This window comes from Dendrobates tinctorius, unplaced genomic scaffold, assembly GCF_039654945.1.
Source record: "Dendrobates tinctorius isolate UK_male_01 unplaced genomic scaffold, ASM3965494v1 ptg000018l, whole genome shotgun sequence".
Classification (NCBI taxonomy): domain Eukaryota; kingdom Metazoa; phylum Chordata; class Amphibia; order Anura; family Dendrobatidae; genus Dendrobates; species Dendrobates tinctorius.
This window is the reverse complement of record NW_027361686.1, coordinates 10,854,910-10,870,259: the sequence shown is the minus strand read 5'-3', so window position 1 is coordinate 10,870,259 and position 15,350 is coordinate 10,854,910. Positions and strand designations below refer to the sequence as shown.

At 39.8% G+C, this 15,350-nt stretch overlaps 1 protein-coding gene across 2 annotated transcripts in view; it reads right to left on the bottom strand.

The window, feature by feature from the left end:
• Positions 1–15,350, bottom strand: part of ABCG4 (ATP binding cassette subfamily G member 4) — a 173,419-nt gene that overhangs the window by 64,559 nt on the left and 93,510 nt on the right. For both annotated transcript variants that reach the window (XM_073566456.1, XM_073566457.1), the window contains 6 exons: positions 14,686–14,818; positions 14,526–14,576; positions 14,277–14,422; positions 9,824–9,947; positions 9,583–9,697; positions 9,357–9,487 (listed from right to left, as the gene is read on the bottom strand). In XM_073566456.1, coding sequence (XP_073422557.1) covers positions 9,357–9,487; positions 9,583–9,697; positions 9,824–9,947; positions 14,277–14,422; positions 14,526–14,576; positions 14,686–14,818 — 700 coding nt within the window. The remainder of the gene's footprint in view (positions 1–9,356; positions 9,488–9,582; positions 9,698–9,823; positions 9,948–14,276; positions 14,423–14,525; positions 14,577–14,685; positions 14,819–15,350) is intronic.

The window sequence follows — 15,350 nt, the reverse complement described above, 5'->3', positions numbered from 1 at the left end:
AAGCACAGTTGTTAACAATTCCAAAAAGAGGGAAGAATAGGAAGCATTTAAGGAAACCAGGATGGGTGAACACAGAACTTAAGCACATGCTAAAAAGGAAGAAAAAAATGTTTATAAAATGGAAAGAGGGAGGCATATCTAAAGAAGAATATAATGCTGTCTGCAGAATCTGCAGGGCACAAATCAGATTAGCTAAAGCTGAAAATGAATTGAGGCTTGCAAGAGATGTCAAAAGCAATAATAAAGGATTTTGGGGATATGTCAAAAGTAAAAGAAAAGTCAAAGATGCTATAGGATTTTTACAGGATGAAAATGATGAAATGGTAAGACAGGATGTTGAGAAGGCTGAACTTTTAAATTCCTATTTTGCATCTGTTTTCTCTCAGAAAGGAAATGTAACACCAACTGTTATTCACTGTCCTATTAAGGGAATAGAAGAATCCAGGATATCTATAAACAGAAAGATAGTGAGGATACACTTAGCTAACCTAAATGAATTCAAGTCTCCAGGTCCAGATGAATTACACCCCAGAGTACTGAAGGAGATAGCAGAAGAAATTTCTGAACCACTCTCCATAATCTTTGAAAATTCTTGGAGAACAGGAGAAGTGCCAGAAGACTGGAGAAGAGCAAATGTTGTTCCTATCTTCAAAAAGGGGAAGAAGGTGGACCCAGGCAACTATAGGCCGGTGAGTCTGACTTCTATACTAGGAAAGATCTTTGAACAAATTATTAAACAACATGTAAGTCAATACCTGGATAAGAATGAAGTGATCAAACAGAGTCAGCATGGGTTTGTAACTAATAAGTCATGTCAGACTAACTTAATTTCCTTCTATGATGGTATCACTGATTGGGTGGATCAAGGAAATGCTGTAGATATAGTATATCTTGACTTCAGCAAAGCATTTGACAAAGTCTCTCATACAATCCTTATTGAAAAAATGACTAAGTATGGAATGGACAAGGCAACTGTTAGGTGGATTCATAGCTGGCTTAGTGATCGGACCCAAAGAGTGGTCGTAAATGGCTGCACATCCAGTTGGAAGAATGTCTCAAGTGGGGTACCACAGGGCTCTGTCCTGGGCCCTGTATTGTTCAACATCTTTATCAACGATTTAGATGAAGGAATTGAGGGTAAACTGATTAAATTTGCTGATGACACAAAGCTAGGAGGGATAGCTAATACTAGAGAAGAGAGAGAGAGGATTCAAAAAGATTTAAATAAACTGGAGAAGTGGGCAGTAACTAACAGAATGGTTTTTAACAGGGAGAAATGCAAAGTACTACATCTGGGCAATAAAAATGAAAAAAGCATATATAGAATGGGAGGAATAGGGCTAAGTGACAGCACATGTGAAAAAGACTTGGGTATACTAATAGATCACAGACTGAATATGAGTCAACAGTGTGATGCAGCAGCAAAAAAGGCAAATGCAGTTCTAGGATGTATTAACAGAAGCATACAGTCTAGATCACGTGAAGTCATTATTTCCCTCTACTCCTCTTTGGTCAGACCTCATCTGGAATATTGTGTCCAGTTTTGGGCACCACATTTTAAAAAAGACATCAACAAACTGGAGCAAGTTCAGAAAAGAGCGACCAGAATGGTGACCGGTCTGCAAACCCTGTCTTATGAGGAAAGGTTGCAGGATTTGAGAATGTTTAGTTTGCAAAAGAGAAGACTGAGAGGAGACTTAATTGCTGTCTACAAATATCTAAAGGGCTGTCACATTGTAGAAGGATCAACTTTATTCTCATTTGCACAAGGAAAGACTAGAAGCAATGGGATGAAACTGAATGGGAGGAGACACAGATTAGATATTAGAAAAAACTTTTTGACAGAGTGATCAATGAGTGGAACAGGCTGCCACGAGAAGTGGTGAGTTCTCCTTCAATGGAAGTCTTCAAACAGAGGCTGGACAGACATCTGACTGGGATGATTTAGCGAATCCTGCTTTGAGCAGGGGGTTGGACCAGATGGCCCAGGAGGTCCCTTCCAACTCTACGATTCTATGATTCTATGATTCTATGATTCTATGATGTGGAGGTATTAGATTTTTTAGCGTTTATAGTATCCTGGGGTCCTACTTTAGCCTGAGGAAACTCTAATGTTCATTGCTATAATATCAGATGGGCATACCTACACATGACAAGCAATTTATTGGTTAATGTACCCCTATGTGGGGGTTCTATTGGGACAATATCAATTGTTTGAGGTTTTGCTCGAGCTTAGGGCATTCTGAAGTTTCATTTCTGCACTATCAGATTATTGTTTTCCCTCCTGTCTGAATAGGGACTGGTAGGGGAGTGAGGGATAGTCCACGTTGAGTGGGGGCGCCAACTCTCGTTTTTAGGGTGCCAACCTCCACGGCTAGGAAGGTATCAGTGAGCCTTATAGTAGGGCTATGTAGCATCCCAGCCTAGGTCTGGTTAATTTTGGTATTGACCATTTTTTCACTGGGATAGGTGTTTTTTAATGTATTAAATAAATAATTCGTTTTAAGGGATTTATATGTTCGCACATTGTCATTTTATTGATGCCTTAAACACCAATTCCACTGTGGGTAGAATCAATTCCATTCTGCAAGTCCCTACAATGGCTGGGACAGATGGCATGAAGTAGATATCCTCGGGATGTAAATTCTTCACTGACTAGAAGCAAGAAAAAAAGGGATGACTCCTGTAATATTTGAGATGCATTCTCCCCTTTATTGAGAACAAAGGTCGCATTGTGCAATTTACAGTCCGAGGAGGATGCAGCTGAACACACCTACTGTATGCGGATCCTTTCCTTCAAGGCCTGGGTTATTCTGCTGCTTACTCCTCAGGAAGACAGGAAGCAAAGCAGCAATTTCATCAGTTTAGGGGATCAAAGCTTTAAAGAACATGTTAGTACTGGAAATCAATGCAACTCAAAGATCATTTACTGTACACATACGCTTTAAAAAGATCATGACTAATTACATTCTAGCTTATATTAATGGTATGTCCACTTTTTTCCATTGAAGAAAAGAAATAAAAATCCATGTATAAGACATGTAGGACTTTTTCTCATAGACCTTTATAAGGATTTAATTTTCCATATCCATTCACCATTGCCCCGCAACAGAAGGGTAAAAAAAGATATTATTTTCCACACAGAGAATAAATATTTGTGTTCATGTCCCAGTAATCTCTCTCCCTATAAAGGAGCCCATACAGAAAGAATTTCTGAACTTGCCGACTATCTTGTTTATGGTAATGTCAAGGAAATGATGTGCACTCTGTCTATGAAGAAGAATGGTGCTGGCTGAACGTGACGTCCAGTATACAAAATAGAATCAGCCGCACTCAAAATGTAGATGATGGTGCAAAAATAAGTATTTCTTTATTGTTTTGTACAATCATCACCAGGTGCATGAGAACAGTGACATATAGAGCTTGTGGACGAAGAGTTAACGTTTCGACCACGATTGGTCTTTTTCAAAACCTCACTGCAACAATTAATACATGGTATGAGTGCGCTTATACATATAAGTATAACTAAAGAGACAATGGTACCTAAAACTGAAAACAGAAAATCCCTGTACAAATATACATATATACATTAGTTATATCTTAAATAATCACATGTCCACATTAATATATCAAAGGGATAATATATGGCTTGGAGTTATAAGCTCCTTGGACCTAGGAGTAGCAGGAAAGATTCCAGAGACTCGCATAAAAAGAGCATAAGGAAATATACATCCATAAATTATCATCCATAAATTATCAGGTATGTTGATCAGGCCAATAATATCATCTACTAACCTTTTGAAGAGGGAAATAGAAGTAGTGCTCGTGGGAGGGTAAGTCCCGTGTAAACTATATAGAAAAAATAGGTATAGTTTACCCGGGACTTTGACATTGACACCCTCTCTACTTTTGTTTCTGAGATTAACGGTATCAGACCTAAGTTACAATTTGTGCTCAGCTACAATATTCAAAAGATTCCATTTTTAGACCCTATAGTCATAAAAAATGGGCAAGGGGGTGTGGACACCGACATCTTTGTCAAACCCACGGACACAAATAACCTTCTACTTTTCAGCAGCTGTCATCCAAAATCAACTAGAGAGAGCCTTCCACGCTCCCAATTTCAACGGGTAACTAGGATAATCTCTAACAAGGATCTAGTCGAAACCCTTTTGGACGAGATGGCAAAAAAATTTAGAGAGAGGGATTACCCAGACAGAATTCTTACCAAGGAAAAACAGAGGGCTTTGGAACAACATCCTCTCCCCACTCACACCTCCAAACCGGAACGCGTCCTGTTCATTCACACTCGCCATCCCATAATGCCCATGGTCTACAAGGCTATTAACAAACATTGGTCTCTTTTATCGGAATCATATACACAAATTGTACCCTTTCAATCACCAGCAATAATGTGCAAACGCAGACCGTGCAATATTAAAGACCAACTAATCAAGGCCGACATTGGCAGCTTCACTACGCAGCCAAAACAACTTTTTCTTGGAACACAAAGAGTGGGCACATTCCCCTGTTTAGGATGTGCCTGCTGTACAAATGTCATAAAATCCAGCGATACTGCACATCCACATACAGGAAAAAGATACAGAGTCAGAGGATTATATACCTGCGAAACCAATTTTGCAGTGTATTCAATCCAATGTCCCTGTGGCCTCCTCTATATAGGGGAGACCACACAGCATGTCCGTGACTGAATTTAAAGTCACAAATCTACTATTAGATTAAAAAAAAACATAGCTTCCTCTCCCTCACCATTTTTCCATAGCCAACCACTCAGTCGCACAACTGCGTTACCAGGTAATAGAACAGGTACCTAAACCGAGACGGGGGGAAACCATGTAAGGATCCTTAAAGAAAGGGAGTCCTTTTGGATTCACACATTACAAACGTTGGCTCCCAGACATCTGAACAGGGAACTGGATTTAATGTTTGGTTGATCTGACTGTTGCAATTTTGTGTTGTAATCACTCTGATATCCTCAATGTATGCTATTGACCAGTACCACCTTGTTTTCAGGTTCTTGACCAATGCCATCATCCTAACTTTTTTCATCTTTTAGATTCCCTAACAGGTAGCTACCTGAATAAATTCTCTTTTCAAATCGCACATTGGGTAAGTTCCACATTGGGTACTTTTATTTTTTATTTGTATTTTTATTTTCATTTTTATTTTTCTGTTTATTTTTATTTTTTTATTTTATTTTTTACTTTTTACTTTTTTCTCTTTTTTTCTTTTCATCATTTCATTTTTGTTCATCTCATTTTTCTTTATTTTTATATTTATTTTTTACATTTTTTATTTTTACCACCCTTCTCACCCCACCCCCCCTTTTTTTCGTGGTTTTCATCATTTTCAGTTTTTCCAATTTTTTTTCATAATTCTTCTTTATTTACATATTTGTTATTTCTGACATTATTTATTTTTATTTTTCACTCTTTATTTTATTTTTTATATTTTTTTTCATCAATTTTTTTATTTTCATTTTTATTTGCTACATTCAATTTTTTATTTTTTACCCCCCCTTTTTTCCCTTATTCTTGGTACTTATTTATTTTTATTTTATTTTTTGATTTCTTTGTTTTTTGCAAATGTGCTCTGTTTTCCCATATTCCAGAAGTCCCATCTTATTCTCTCTTTTTTTTTCCCCCCATTCCCTCCTTTTTCATTATTTAGTCCACACTTTCTATTTTGCCTTTAATTCCTTATATACCTTGTAGTCCTTGCCACATATTCTGTGTAATTTTGAGTTCACACCAACTGGGCCTACTATTCTGGCTCTTAAACTAACTTACATTGCCCGATTCAGTAACACTTTCAATATTAAATAGAGTAGCGTCCGGTATGCTATCTCAGACTCTAGTCTCAAGCCCTCCACGCGTGCGCTGTTTTCTTCCCCTTCACAGCTATTGGGGGCGGTACTTCACAAACATGACGTGCTTGTTTATCACTAAACATGAGGGCGCATGTGCGCCTATGTCAGAGCGTTCTTAGCTTCAGCTTCACTTCAGGTCACATGACCCCGGAAGTGACGACAGACGCTACCTCACAATACACCACTGCCACCAATGTTGAACATAGCGTTACACGCCTCGCTCAGAGTATTACAAGCCTCACTCCGGACTTCATGATCCCAGAAGTAACGGCACATGCTGCCTTTTATAGCGCTACTGCCACCAATGTATGCTACAGCATCACTTACCAGGCGGACAAGACTCGCTTCATCACATACAAGGTTAGTCATCTCATTAGCGCCTTTATCTGTCTTCTTGGGACTGCAGCCCTGTGTTTCTCTTCACCTCTTCCTTATTATTTATATACTTATACCTATTTTTTCTATATAGTTTACACGGGACTTACCCTCCCACGAGCACTACTTCTATTTCCCTCTTCAAAAGGTTAGTAGATGATATTATTGGCCTGATCAACATACCTGATCATTTATGGATGATAATTTATGGATGTATATTTCCTTATGCTCTTTTTATGCGAGTCTCTGGAATCTTTCCTGCTACTCCTAGGTCCAAGGAGCTTATAACTCCAAGCCATATATTATCCCTTTGATATATTAATGTGGACATGTGATTATTTAAGATGTAAATAATGTGTATATGTATATTTGTACAGGGATTTTCTGTTTTCAGTTTTAGGTACCATTGTCTCTTTATTTATACTTATATGTATAAGCGCACTCATACCATGTATTTATTGTTGCAGTGAGGTTTTGAAAAAGACCAATCCTGGTCGAAACGTTAACTCCTCGTCCGCAAGCTCTATATGTCACTGTTCTCATGCACCTGGTGATGATTGTACAAAACAATAAAGAAATACTTATTTTTGCAGCATCATCTACATTTTGAGTTCGGCTGATTCTATTTTGTATCTTGTTTATGGAGCATCGGAACGTTACCAACAGGTGATGGAAAGAAGGATCGCCATCAAACCTGCAGAAGTTCCTGATCCTGGAAACTTACCCTAAGGCTGTGTGCACACGCTGCAGATTTTGCTGCGGTTCCGCAGCGGTTTTGGCCGCTGCGGACCCGCAGCAGTTTCTGCTGTGGTGTACAGTACAATGATTCCCTATGGGAATCAAAAACCGCAATGCAGACGGCGCGGAATTTTCCGCGCGGATTATCTGCGGTTTTCAATCCGCAGAAAGAATTGACATGTCAATTCTTTCTGTGGATTCTCCTGCGGTTTGCCATCTCCTCCATTTGAGGAGATGAAAAACCGCAGGGCAAAACCACGAAGCAATCCGCAGGTAAAACCGCAGGTCTTTTGACCTGCAGTTTCACCTGCGGATTTTACAAAATCCGCGCGGATGAATCCGCACCTAATCCGCAGCGTGTGCACACAGCCTAAGGAGTTGAGAGGCACAGCTATCTGTCTGCCAACTTGTCCTTCTCCACAAGGAGAATTTTTACCCTTGAAACCTGTCAGATGCCTCTCACCCAGCCAAACCAGCATTGATGAGTGGAAAACACCTAGACAACATTTGTTGGCAGATGGAGAGTTTGGTTTGACTTCCTATTCACAATCATGTGTCAAGTCCCTTTATACAGATAATATTTCTATAATATTTCCTCTTCCTCTCTGAAGAGGCTATTTGCAGAGCCCAATGTCAGATTATATTAGTGATGCACTTTTTAGGCAATCTTTGTTCATGGTCTACAGCAGTCCTGAGCCATGAGATATTCTGGTACAGCCAAAAGGCTTTTTGCAGTGGTGTCCTACGCCACACTGCTGCCCTCCACCAGACATCTCACTTTCACTGATATCTGCATTCTCGGTATGCAGATACCAGTGAACAGAATGATGGAACAGGGAACTGTCAGATCCTTGTTCTGTCAATGAGCCTATGCGTCTGAGAGCGCCTGGACGGGTGTGATGACGTCACTATATCGTGCCAACAGTGTCTCAGTACATAGTGCAGACCGGAGCAATAAGGAAACAGAGTTAGGTGAGTATTTTTTTTTTACATGATTCTTTGAGGGAAGAGGAGGGGACATAATACTGTGTAAGGGGCTGTGTGGGGACCTCATTCTGAAAAGGGGGGCTGTGTGGGGACATAATATCGTGTAAGTGGCTGAGTGGGGATATCATTTTATTTATTTTACTCATTTACATAGCAACATTAATTCCACAGCACTTTACAGACATTATTATCACTGTTCCCGATGGAGTTCACAATCTAAATTCCCTATCAGTATGTCTTTGGAGTGTGGGAGGAAGCCAAAGAACCTGGAGGAAACCCACGCAAACACGAGGAGAACATACAAACTCCTTGCAGATGTTGCCCTTGGTGGGATTTGAACCAGAACCTCAGGGCTGCAAGGCTGCAGTGCTAATCACTGAGCCACCGTGTCACCCATTCTGAAAAGGGGGCTGTGTGGGGACATAATATCGTGTAAGGGACTGTGTGGGGACCTCATTCTAAAAAGGGAAACTGTGTGGGGACATAATACTGTGTAAGTGGCTCTGTGAGGACCTCATTCTGAAAAGGGGGGCTGTGTGGGGACATAATACTGTGTAAAAGGGTTTTGTTGGGACATCATACTGTGTGGGGGGCTGTGTGGTGACATCAACCTGAGGGGCTGTATGGTGACATCATACTATGTGGATACATCATACTGTGTGTGGAGACTGTGGGCTATGTATTGGGAGCCGCTGATCAAAATACAAGAGCTGAATAACAGGAGCTGCTACAGGTAGGAAAACATATTACAATAAGCCCTCTAGTAACATGCATTAGTAGTAGCAATGAGTGAGCAGACTTCCATCTGCTCAATATGAAGTGCTGAAAATTAATATAAAACAATAATAATGAGCAGAATTACTGTAAATTCGGCCCTTCACAACAGTTACACCATTTTACGTGTCCCGAGGGGAAAATTAAAATTAATTGCCCTCCCTCATCTGCAGTATCTGACTTCACTACCTCTACTGCTATTAGTACTTTACCACTTGGCAATTATAATGTCCTTTTTTAAAAAAAAATTAATACAAATAATTTTAAGAGTCCTGAATGTGGAAAATCTCTGTATAAACACATAATTTTTTAATGTAGAATTGAAAAATGGATAGTCTATAACAGGCAACCCAAATTCATGTGTTGCAAAATCTTAACCAATCAAATAAAGGGAAAATTCCCATGAGCACATCTCCTGTATTACTGAGATACAGGATGACACAGGTTTAGGCTGATCAAATCCAACTAAAGAACAGAATCCAAATATAATGTCCAAATCTGAAAATGGAAAAATATGCACTTACCTATAGACATAGACTGTGTATACATATATTTAGAGTAGAGAAGGAATCCTTACCATGTTACTACTTACCAGTGGGAAGACGTCTAGCTCTCCAATAGTTGTCTTGCTCTTTTCCCTACTAATAGGGCATAACCCATCTTCCACTGCCTGGAATAATACGGGGTTCAGGTCCCCATACTCCCCTGATGCGATTTCAATAACTATTTAGGTAGAAAGTATTAGGGATTATGGATCAATAAGTGCAATAAATGCAGGAAACCAGTGATCTGCAATGATTTATGAATGGATGACTCACTGAAATCTGCAGGATTGTGATATGTTGGACAGTGTAATCCTAGGCTTTTCAGATAGGGGATGAGGTGAGTCACGGACCCTCGATATATGCACTGTCCCTGGCTAAGAATGTACAGCTGAAAACAGAGAATAATCCAAATTGCTGCCATGTATACATAAAAACATCTGCTACTATTACATGAGTATAGAACATACAAACAATACACAAATAACACAATTTACAGTAAAATAACCTTACAGACCTTGTCAAACATTTCAAATAGCTTAGCGCTAGGTTGGTGTATGGTGCAGATGATGGTGCGACCACCTTGAGCCAAAGAGTTCAACAATGAAACCACCTGGAAACAAGATGCGCTGTCTAAACCACTGTAAAAAAATAATAACACAATGATGGTGTCCTTGTACAACATAAACATGTATACGAGACATTCTACTCTATAAACAAGCGTATTGCATTACATTGCTCACCTCCAGGCAGCAAACTCCTGTTACACATACTGTATGTGCAACATAAAACTGCCTGGAATAATCATTACTATTGTCTGCTCAACTCAAGGCATAAACGCCTCGATTTGGTGTGGAAATGAGCATCTGTAGATTGACACTTCTTTGTAGGTCTCAGTGTAATTTAAACAATCAGAATTTTACATTTAATTCAAAGGGAGTCTATCAACCCCAAAAACGCTACAGCGGCAAGTAAAAGTTTGGCCACTCCTGGTCAAAATGACTGTTATTGTGAACAGTTAAGCAAGCTGAACATGAAATGATCTCTGAAAGGCCTAAAGTTAAAGATGACACATTTCCTTTATATATTATGCAAAAAAAAAAACTATATGGTCATTTTTATCATTTATAAAATGACTAAATTAGTTAGCTTGTTAGAGTTATGGATTGTTCACTATCATCATTAGGAAAGGTCAGGTGATGCAAGTTTCCCAGTTTTATAAAAACCCAGTCTTCGGTAACCTTGAGCCAGAAAACAACAGCCGTGGGTTGTTCTAAGCATTTGTCTAGTTCTCTGAAAATGAAAATGGCCAACAAAGCTGTAGAAGTCTACAAGAAGATAGCAAAGTGTTTTCAAGTTGCCTTTTCCTCAGTTTGAAATGTAATTAAGAAATGACAGAAATGGTAGTTAACAATAACAGTGGAGGTTACAATAAGGTCTGGAAGACCAAGCAAAATTTAATTGACAGCTGCTCATAGGATTGCTAGAGAGGTAAATCAGAACCCCCACTTGACTGAAAAAGACCTTCAGAAAGATTTAGCAGACTCTGGAGTTGTGGTACATTGTAATACTGTTCAGAGACACCTGCATAAATATGGTCTTCATGGAAGAACCATCAGAAGAAAACCTCTCCTGCGTCCTCAACATAAAATTCAGTGTCAAAAGTATGCAAATGAACATATAAACAAGCCTGATACATTTGGGAAACAAGTCCTGTGAACTTATGAGGTTAAAATAGAACTCTTTGGCCACAATGATCAAAGGTATGTGTTGAGAAAAAAGGCAAACAATTTAAGAATGAGAACATCTCGCCAACCATTTAGCATGAGGAAGGATCAATCATGGTTTGGTGTTGTGTTGCAGCCAATGGCACAGGGAACATTTCAAGGGTAGAAGGAAGAATAGATGACGATCTTTTGCGCTAACATTGCGCTTCAACAGGTCAAATTCTTGATGCAAACATAACGTCATCTATAAGAAAGCTGAAGTTGAAAAGAGGATGGCTTCTACAAATGGATAATTATCCTAATCACATATCAAAAACAACAATAGATGACCTCAAAAGGCGCAAGCTGAAGGTTTTACAATGGCCCTCACAGTCCACTGATCTGAACATCATTGAAAATTTGTGGCTAGACCTCAAAATATCAGTGCATGCAAGACGACCCACGAATCTCACAGAACTGGAAGAATTTTCCAAGGAAGAATTGAAGAAAATCCCTTAAACAAGAATTGAAGGACTCTTGGCTGGCTACAAAAAGCACTTAAAAGCTGTGATACTTGCAAAAAGGGGTGCTATGAACCATGCAGGGTGCCCAAACTTTTGCATTAGTCCATTTTGTTTTTTGTAATTTTTAAAATGTAAAAGATGAAAATATATATATTTTGCCTACAAAATAAAAGGAAATGTGTCATGTTTAACTTTAGGCCTTTTAGAGATCATTTCATCTCCAACTTGCTTAACTGTTCACAATAACAGTAATTTTGACCAGTGGTGCCCAAACTTTTACATGCCACTGGAACTAAACTACCTATACATGTATGTAGAGGACTAAGCCCGTTTAAAAATCACTCCTGTAATATAGCTTTTACTGGCTGCGTGCTCAGTCTTGTTGCCGGCTGTCATTGTTGGCCCTGTCGGCAGTATAGTACTGAGCAGCAGCTGCAGACAGGAGCCAGCAATGAGAGGCGGCAATGACTCTACATGAGAGCAATTGCAGTGTCCATACAGAGCCACAGATTGAGTTCAGCGTTGTCAATCAAGATATGACTATCAGTGATACTGCAGCCGCACTCACAGTGCCATTGCAAGCTCTGATCGCTGGCACCTGTCTGTGGCCAGGACTCAGTACTGTGCTGCAGACAGGAGCCAGCAATGAGAGATGGCAAGGACACTGTGAGTGCGGCTGCAGAGTCAGTCAATATATGACAGTGCTCAGTATGCAAATAGAGGGGATGTGACTTGGCACATGGCTATGCCAAGAGGGCATCAAAGCTTTGCCATTTGAATACAAAATAAATATGTTTTTATGCCAACTAAACTACTAAACTCTCATTTTCATAGGGGCCAAGTCCCCAAATACCTGTATAAGTAGTTTAGCTACCATTTTTTGGACGGGCAGATTCCCATTAACAAATGTCCAGAGATCCTGTTTGATGTAAGATATTGAATACATCATGTTTGGACAGCTTGGCTGTTTTCATTAAAAGGGTTGTCCGGTCTAAAGTGAAAAGTCTGCTGTCACTCTGTGCGCTGCGAGTATTTGCTTGTTCCTGATCCGGGAATGGCGGTGATGTACGCCTTATGCATACTCCTGTCTAGAACACAGACTCGCTCCATACACTTGTATAGAGCGTGGTTGTGCCCACTAGATGTGTTCTGCCCCGGAGTATGCATATCGCACACATCACCGCCGTTCCCGGCTCAGAAACTGGCAAATCCTCTCTGCGCACAGTGTGTGCGCTGGGGGATTCATAAGTCTGCAGTCACACAGAGTGACTGCAGACATCAATTTTGACCGGACAACCCCTTTAATACAGTTACCTTCTAGCCAAGGCTTTGCAGCCAGTTTTCAGAGGGGAATTCTGGTCATCCTTGGGGCCCTAGCAGTCAGATCAGATCCCTACTTATTTAGCATTTATTACCTATCCAATCTCCCAATGCTGTCCCAATTATGCTACAATTTGCCTAATGTAAAAGGTCACTGTACCAACTAAACAAAAATGTATTCTTCTGATAACTCACTAGATCCTGATCTTACAGATGTGTGTATGTACGGTGACTATCAAATCAGCTGACCTGACAGCAGGTCAGCAGCAAAAAATGTTAGCCATTTTAGCCACCTTTATGTCACCCTTAATCTGCATAAGTCCATTGAGAAACAAATTGAAATCATTTCGAGGGGAAAAATAATAATAACAAAATCAAAATAACGTGGATGCATAAGTGTCAACACTCTCTTATGATTGAGGATGTGGTTGTGTTCAGAATTAGTAAATCACATTTACACTCATGTGAAATAGTAGTCAGTGCACAGCCGCCATAATTTACATGGATTCTGATTAACTTCATGAAAAGTTTAGCTGTTCTAGTAGGATTTTCCTGACATTTTCTTAGTTGAAATTTACAGAGAAGCCATGGTCTGTAAACACCTTACAACACAGCAAAGGGATCTCTTATTAAAAGTTATCAGTCAGGATCAGGATACAAAAAAATTCCAAGGCATTAGGTGTACCATGAAACTCTGTGAAGATGATCATCAAGAAGTGGCTTAATTTTGGCACAATAGTGACATTACCTAGAACTGAACGTCTGTCAAAACTTGTTAAAAACCAAAATAAAATTGGTCCAGGAAGCTGCCAAGAAGCCTGCATCAACATTAAAGGAGGAGCTGCAGGAATTTCTGGCGAGTCCTGGTTGTGTACTGTATGTGAAAACAATATCCTGTATTTTTTGTCTGTCTTTCTAGTGGAGTAAGGTGTCAAGATAGAAGCCTTTTCTTACAAAGAAAATCATGCCAGCTCATCTATGCTTGGCCTAAACCCACATGAAGTCTGCCAAAAGCATGTGAGAACATGTGTTGTTATGTTCTGATGATGTAGTTTTCCCTCTTCCCCATATGTTCATTGTGAGGGGGACATGTCCCCTCCCTGGAGATGTCTTATGGATTTTAATTTTCCTGTATGACAATATATATGTATTTTCAGTTGGGCTGTGATAAGAAAAATAAGTTAGTAAACTATGTACCTTGATGTCTCCTACAGTTAGAATGTGATTTAATCTATGTCCCTCAACTAGAAATAGTCCAGAAATACAGTGTCATTTGCTCTTGGCCTTTTTGCCCTTTTTTAATCTACTGTAATTATGCTAAAACTTTGCCCTAAGTGTATATCCATAAATGAAAGAAGAATTAGCATTGTAGTATATATATCTAATAATTGCTACAGCTAATTAATGGGATGTCTCTTACCTAGTAGGTTCATCAAAGAACATGACAGGTGGATTGTTGACTAGCTCCAAAGCAATAGCTAAACGTTTTCGTTGACCTCCTGACAGGCTCAGGGTACGAGTTCCAGAGCATTCAAGGAGACCCAGTGCTGTCAAGATCTCATTCACCTGGGAAAGAAAACAAACTCATAAATATCTGATGATAGACAGTGGAAAGAACAGATAGAATTATTTACACAGTATGTACTAGATGATCTGAAGAAATGCTCACCAGTTTTCTCTTCACATCCATCTTTTCATCGACTTTCAGGTTGGCAGAGACCTACGTTAGGAGTAATATAACCGGTCAGTCTGAAGTCCTACAACCATCTCCATACAAAAACAATAGTTGATGGTGTCCTAAGAACAGCAAATGAAAGCTATGTCCTCACCATCATGGCTTCCTTGACAGTCAAGTGTGGCAGTAGCATGTCGTCCTGCATGATATAACATGACATCTTTCGGAAAGTTCGTAGCTCCCTCTGTTTCCCATTTACCAGAATCTCACCAGTCATTCCACTGTCCCTGTTGAAAGAATGTTGTGGCTAAATGTGGGCATTCTGATATGTTTAAGTGCAGTTTTACTAATATTTCTATAGTTTGCCATGATTGAATTCTCGTTTCTTGACCCTTACCTGACTTTCAGTTTCCCGCCTGCAGCGTGTAGTTTGTACAGTTTATATTAACTTTTTTCCCACACATTAAGGCAACAGTAGATGCAACTTATATCTTGCAGACCCATAAGGGCACTTTTCATATGGCAGTCTATGCACTTCTACTAATCTAGAAGGGGGCGGGGGAGGGCACAGCCTAGAGGAAGCCCCCCATGACTGCAATTGGCGGGCATGTTTTGAATTTGTTGGCAGTTTTAAAATGATTGGCTGGAAGGGGGCAGGGGAGGGGTTCAGGGTGGGGGGGGCAGCCTGGTGTGGAAAAAGTGCGGGAAGAAGCTACACTTCATCATCAGCAGAGGAGAGAAGACCCACCTGTCAAGTTGTCAAGAAGATGGAGACCGTGGAGCAGCTTTTTTCTAGGCTTCAGGATGCTGCTCGTTCCA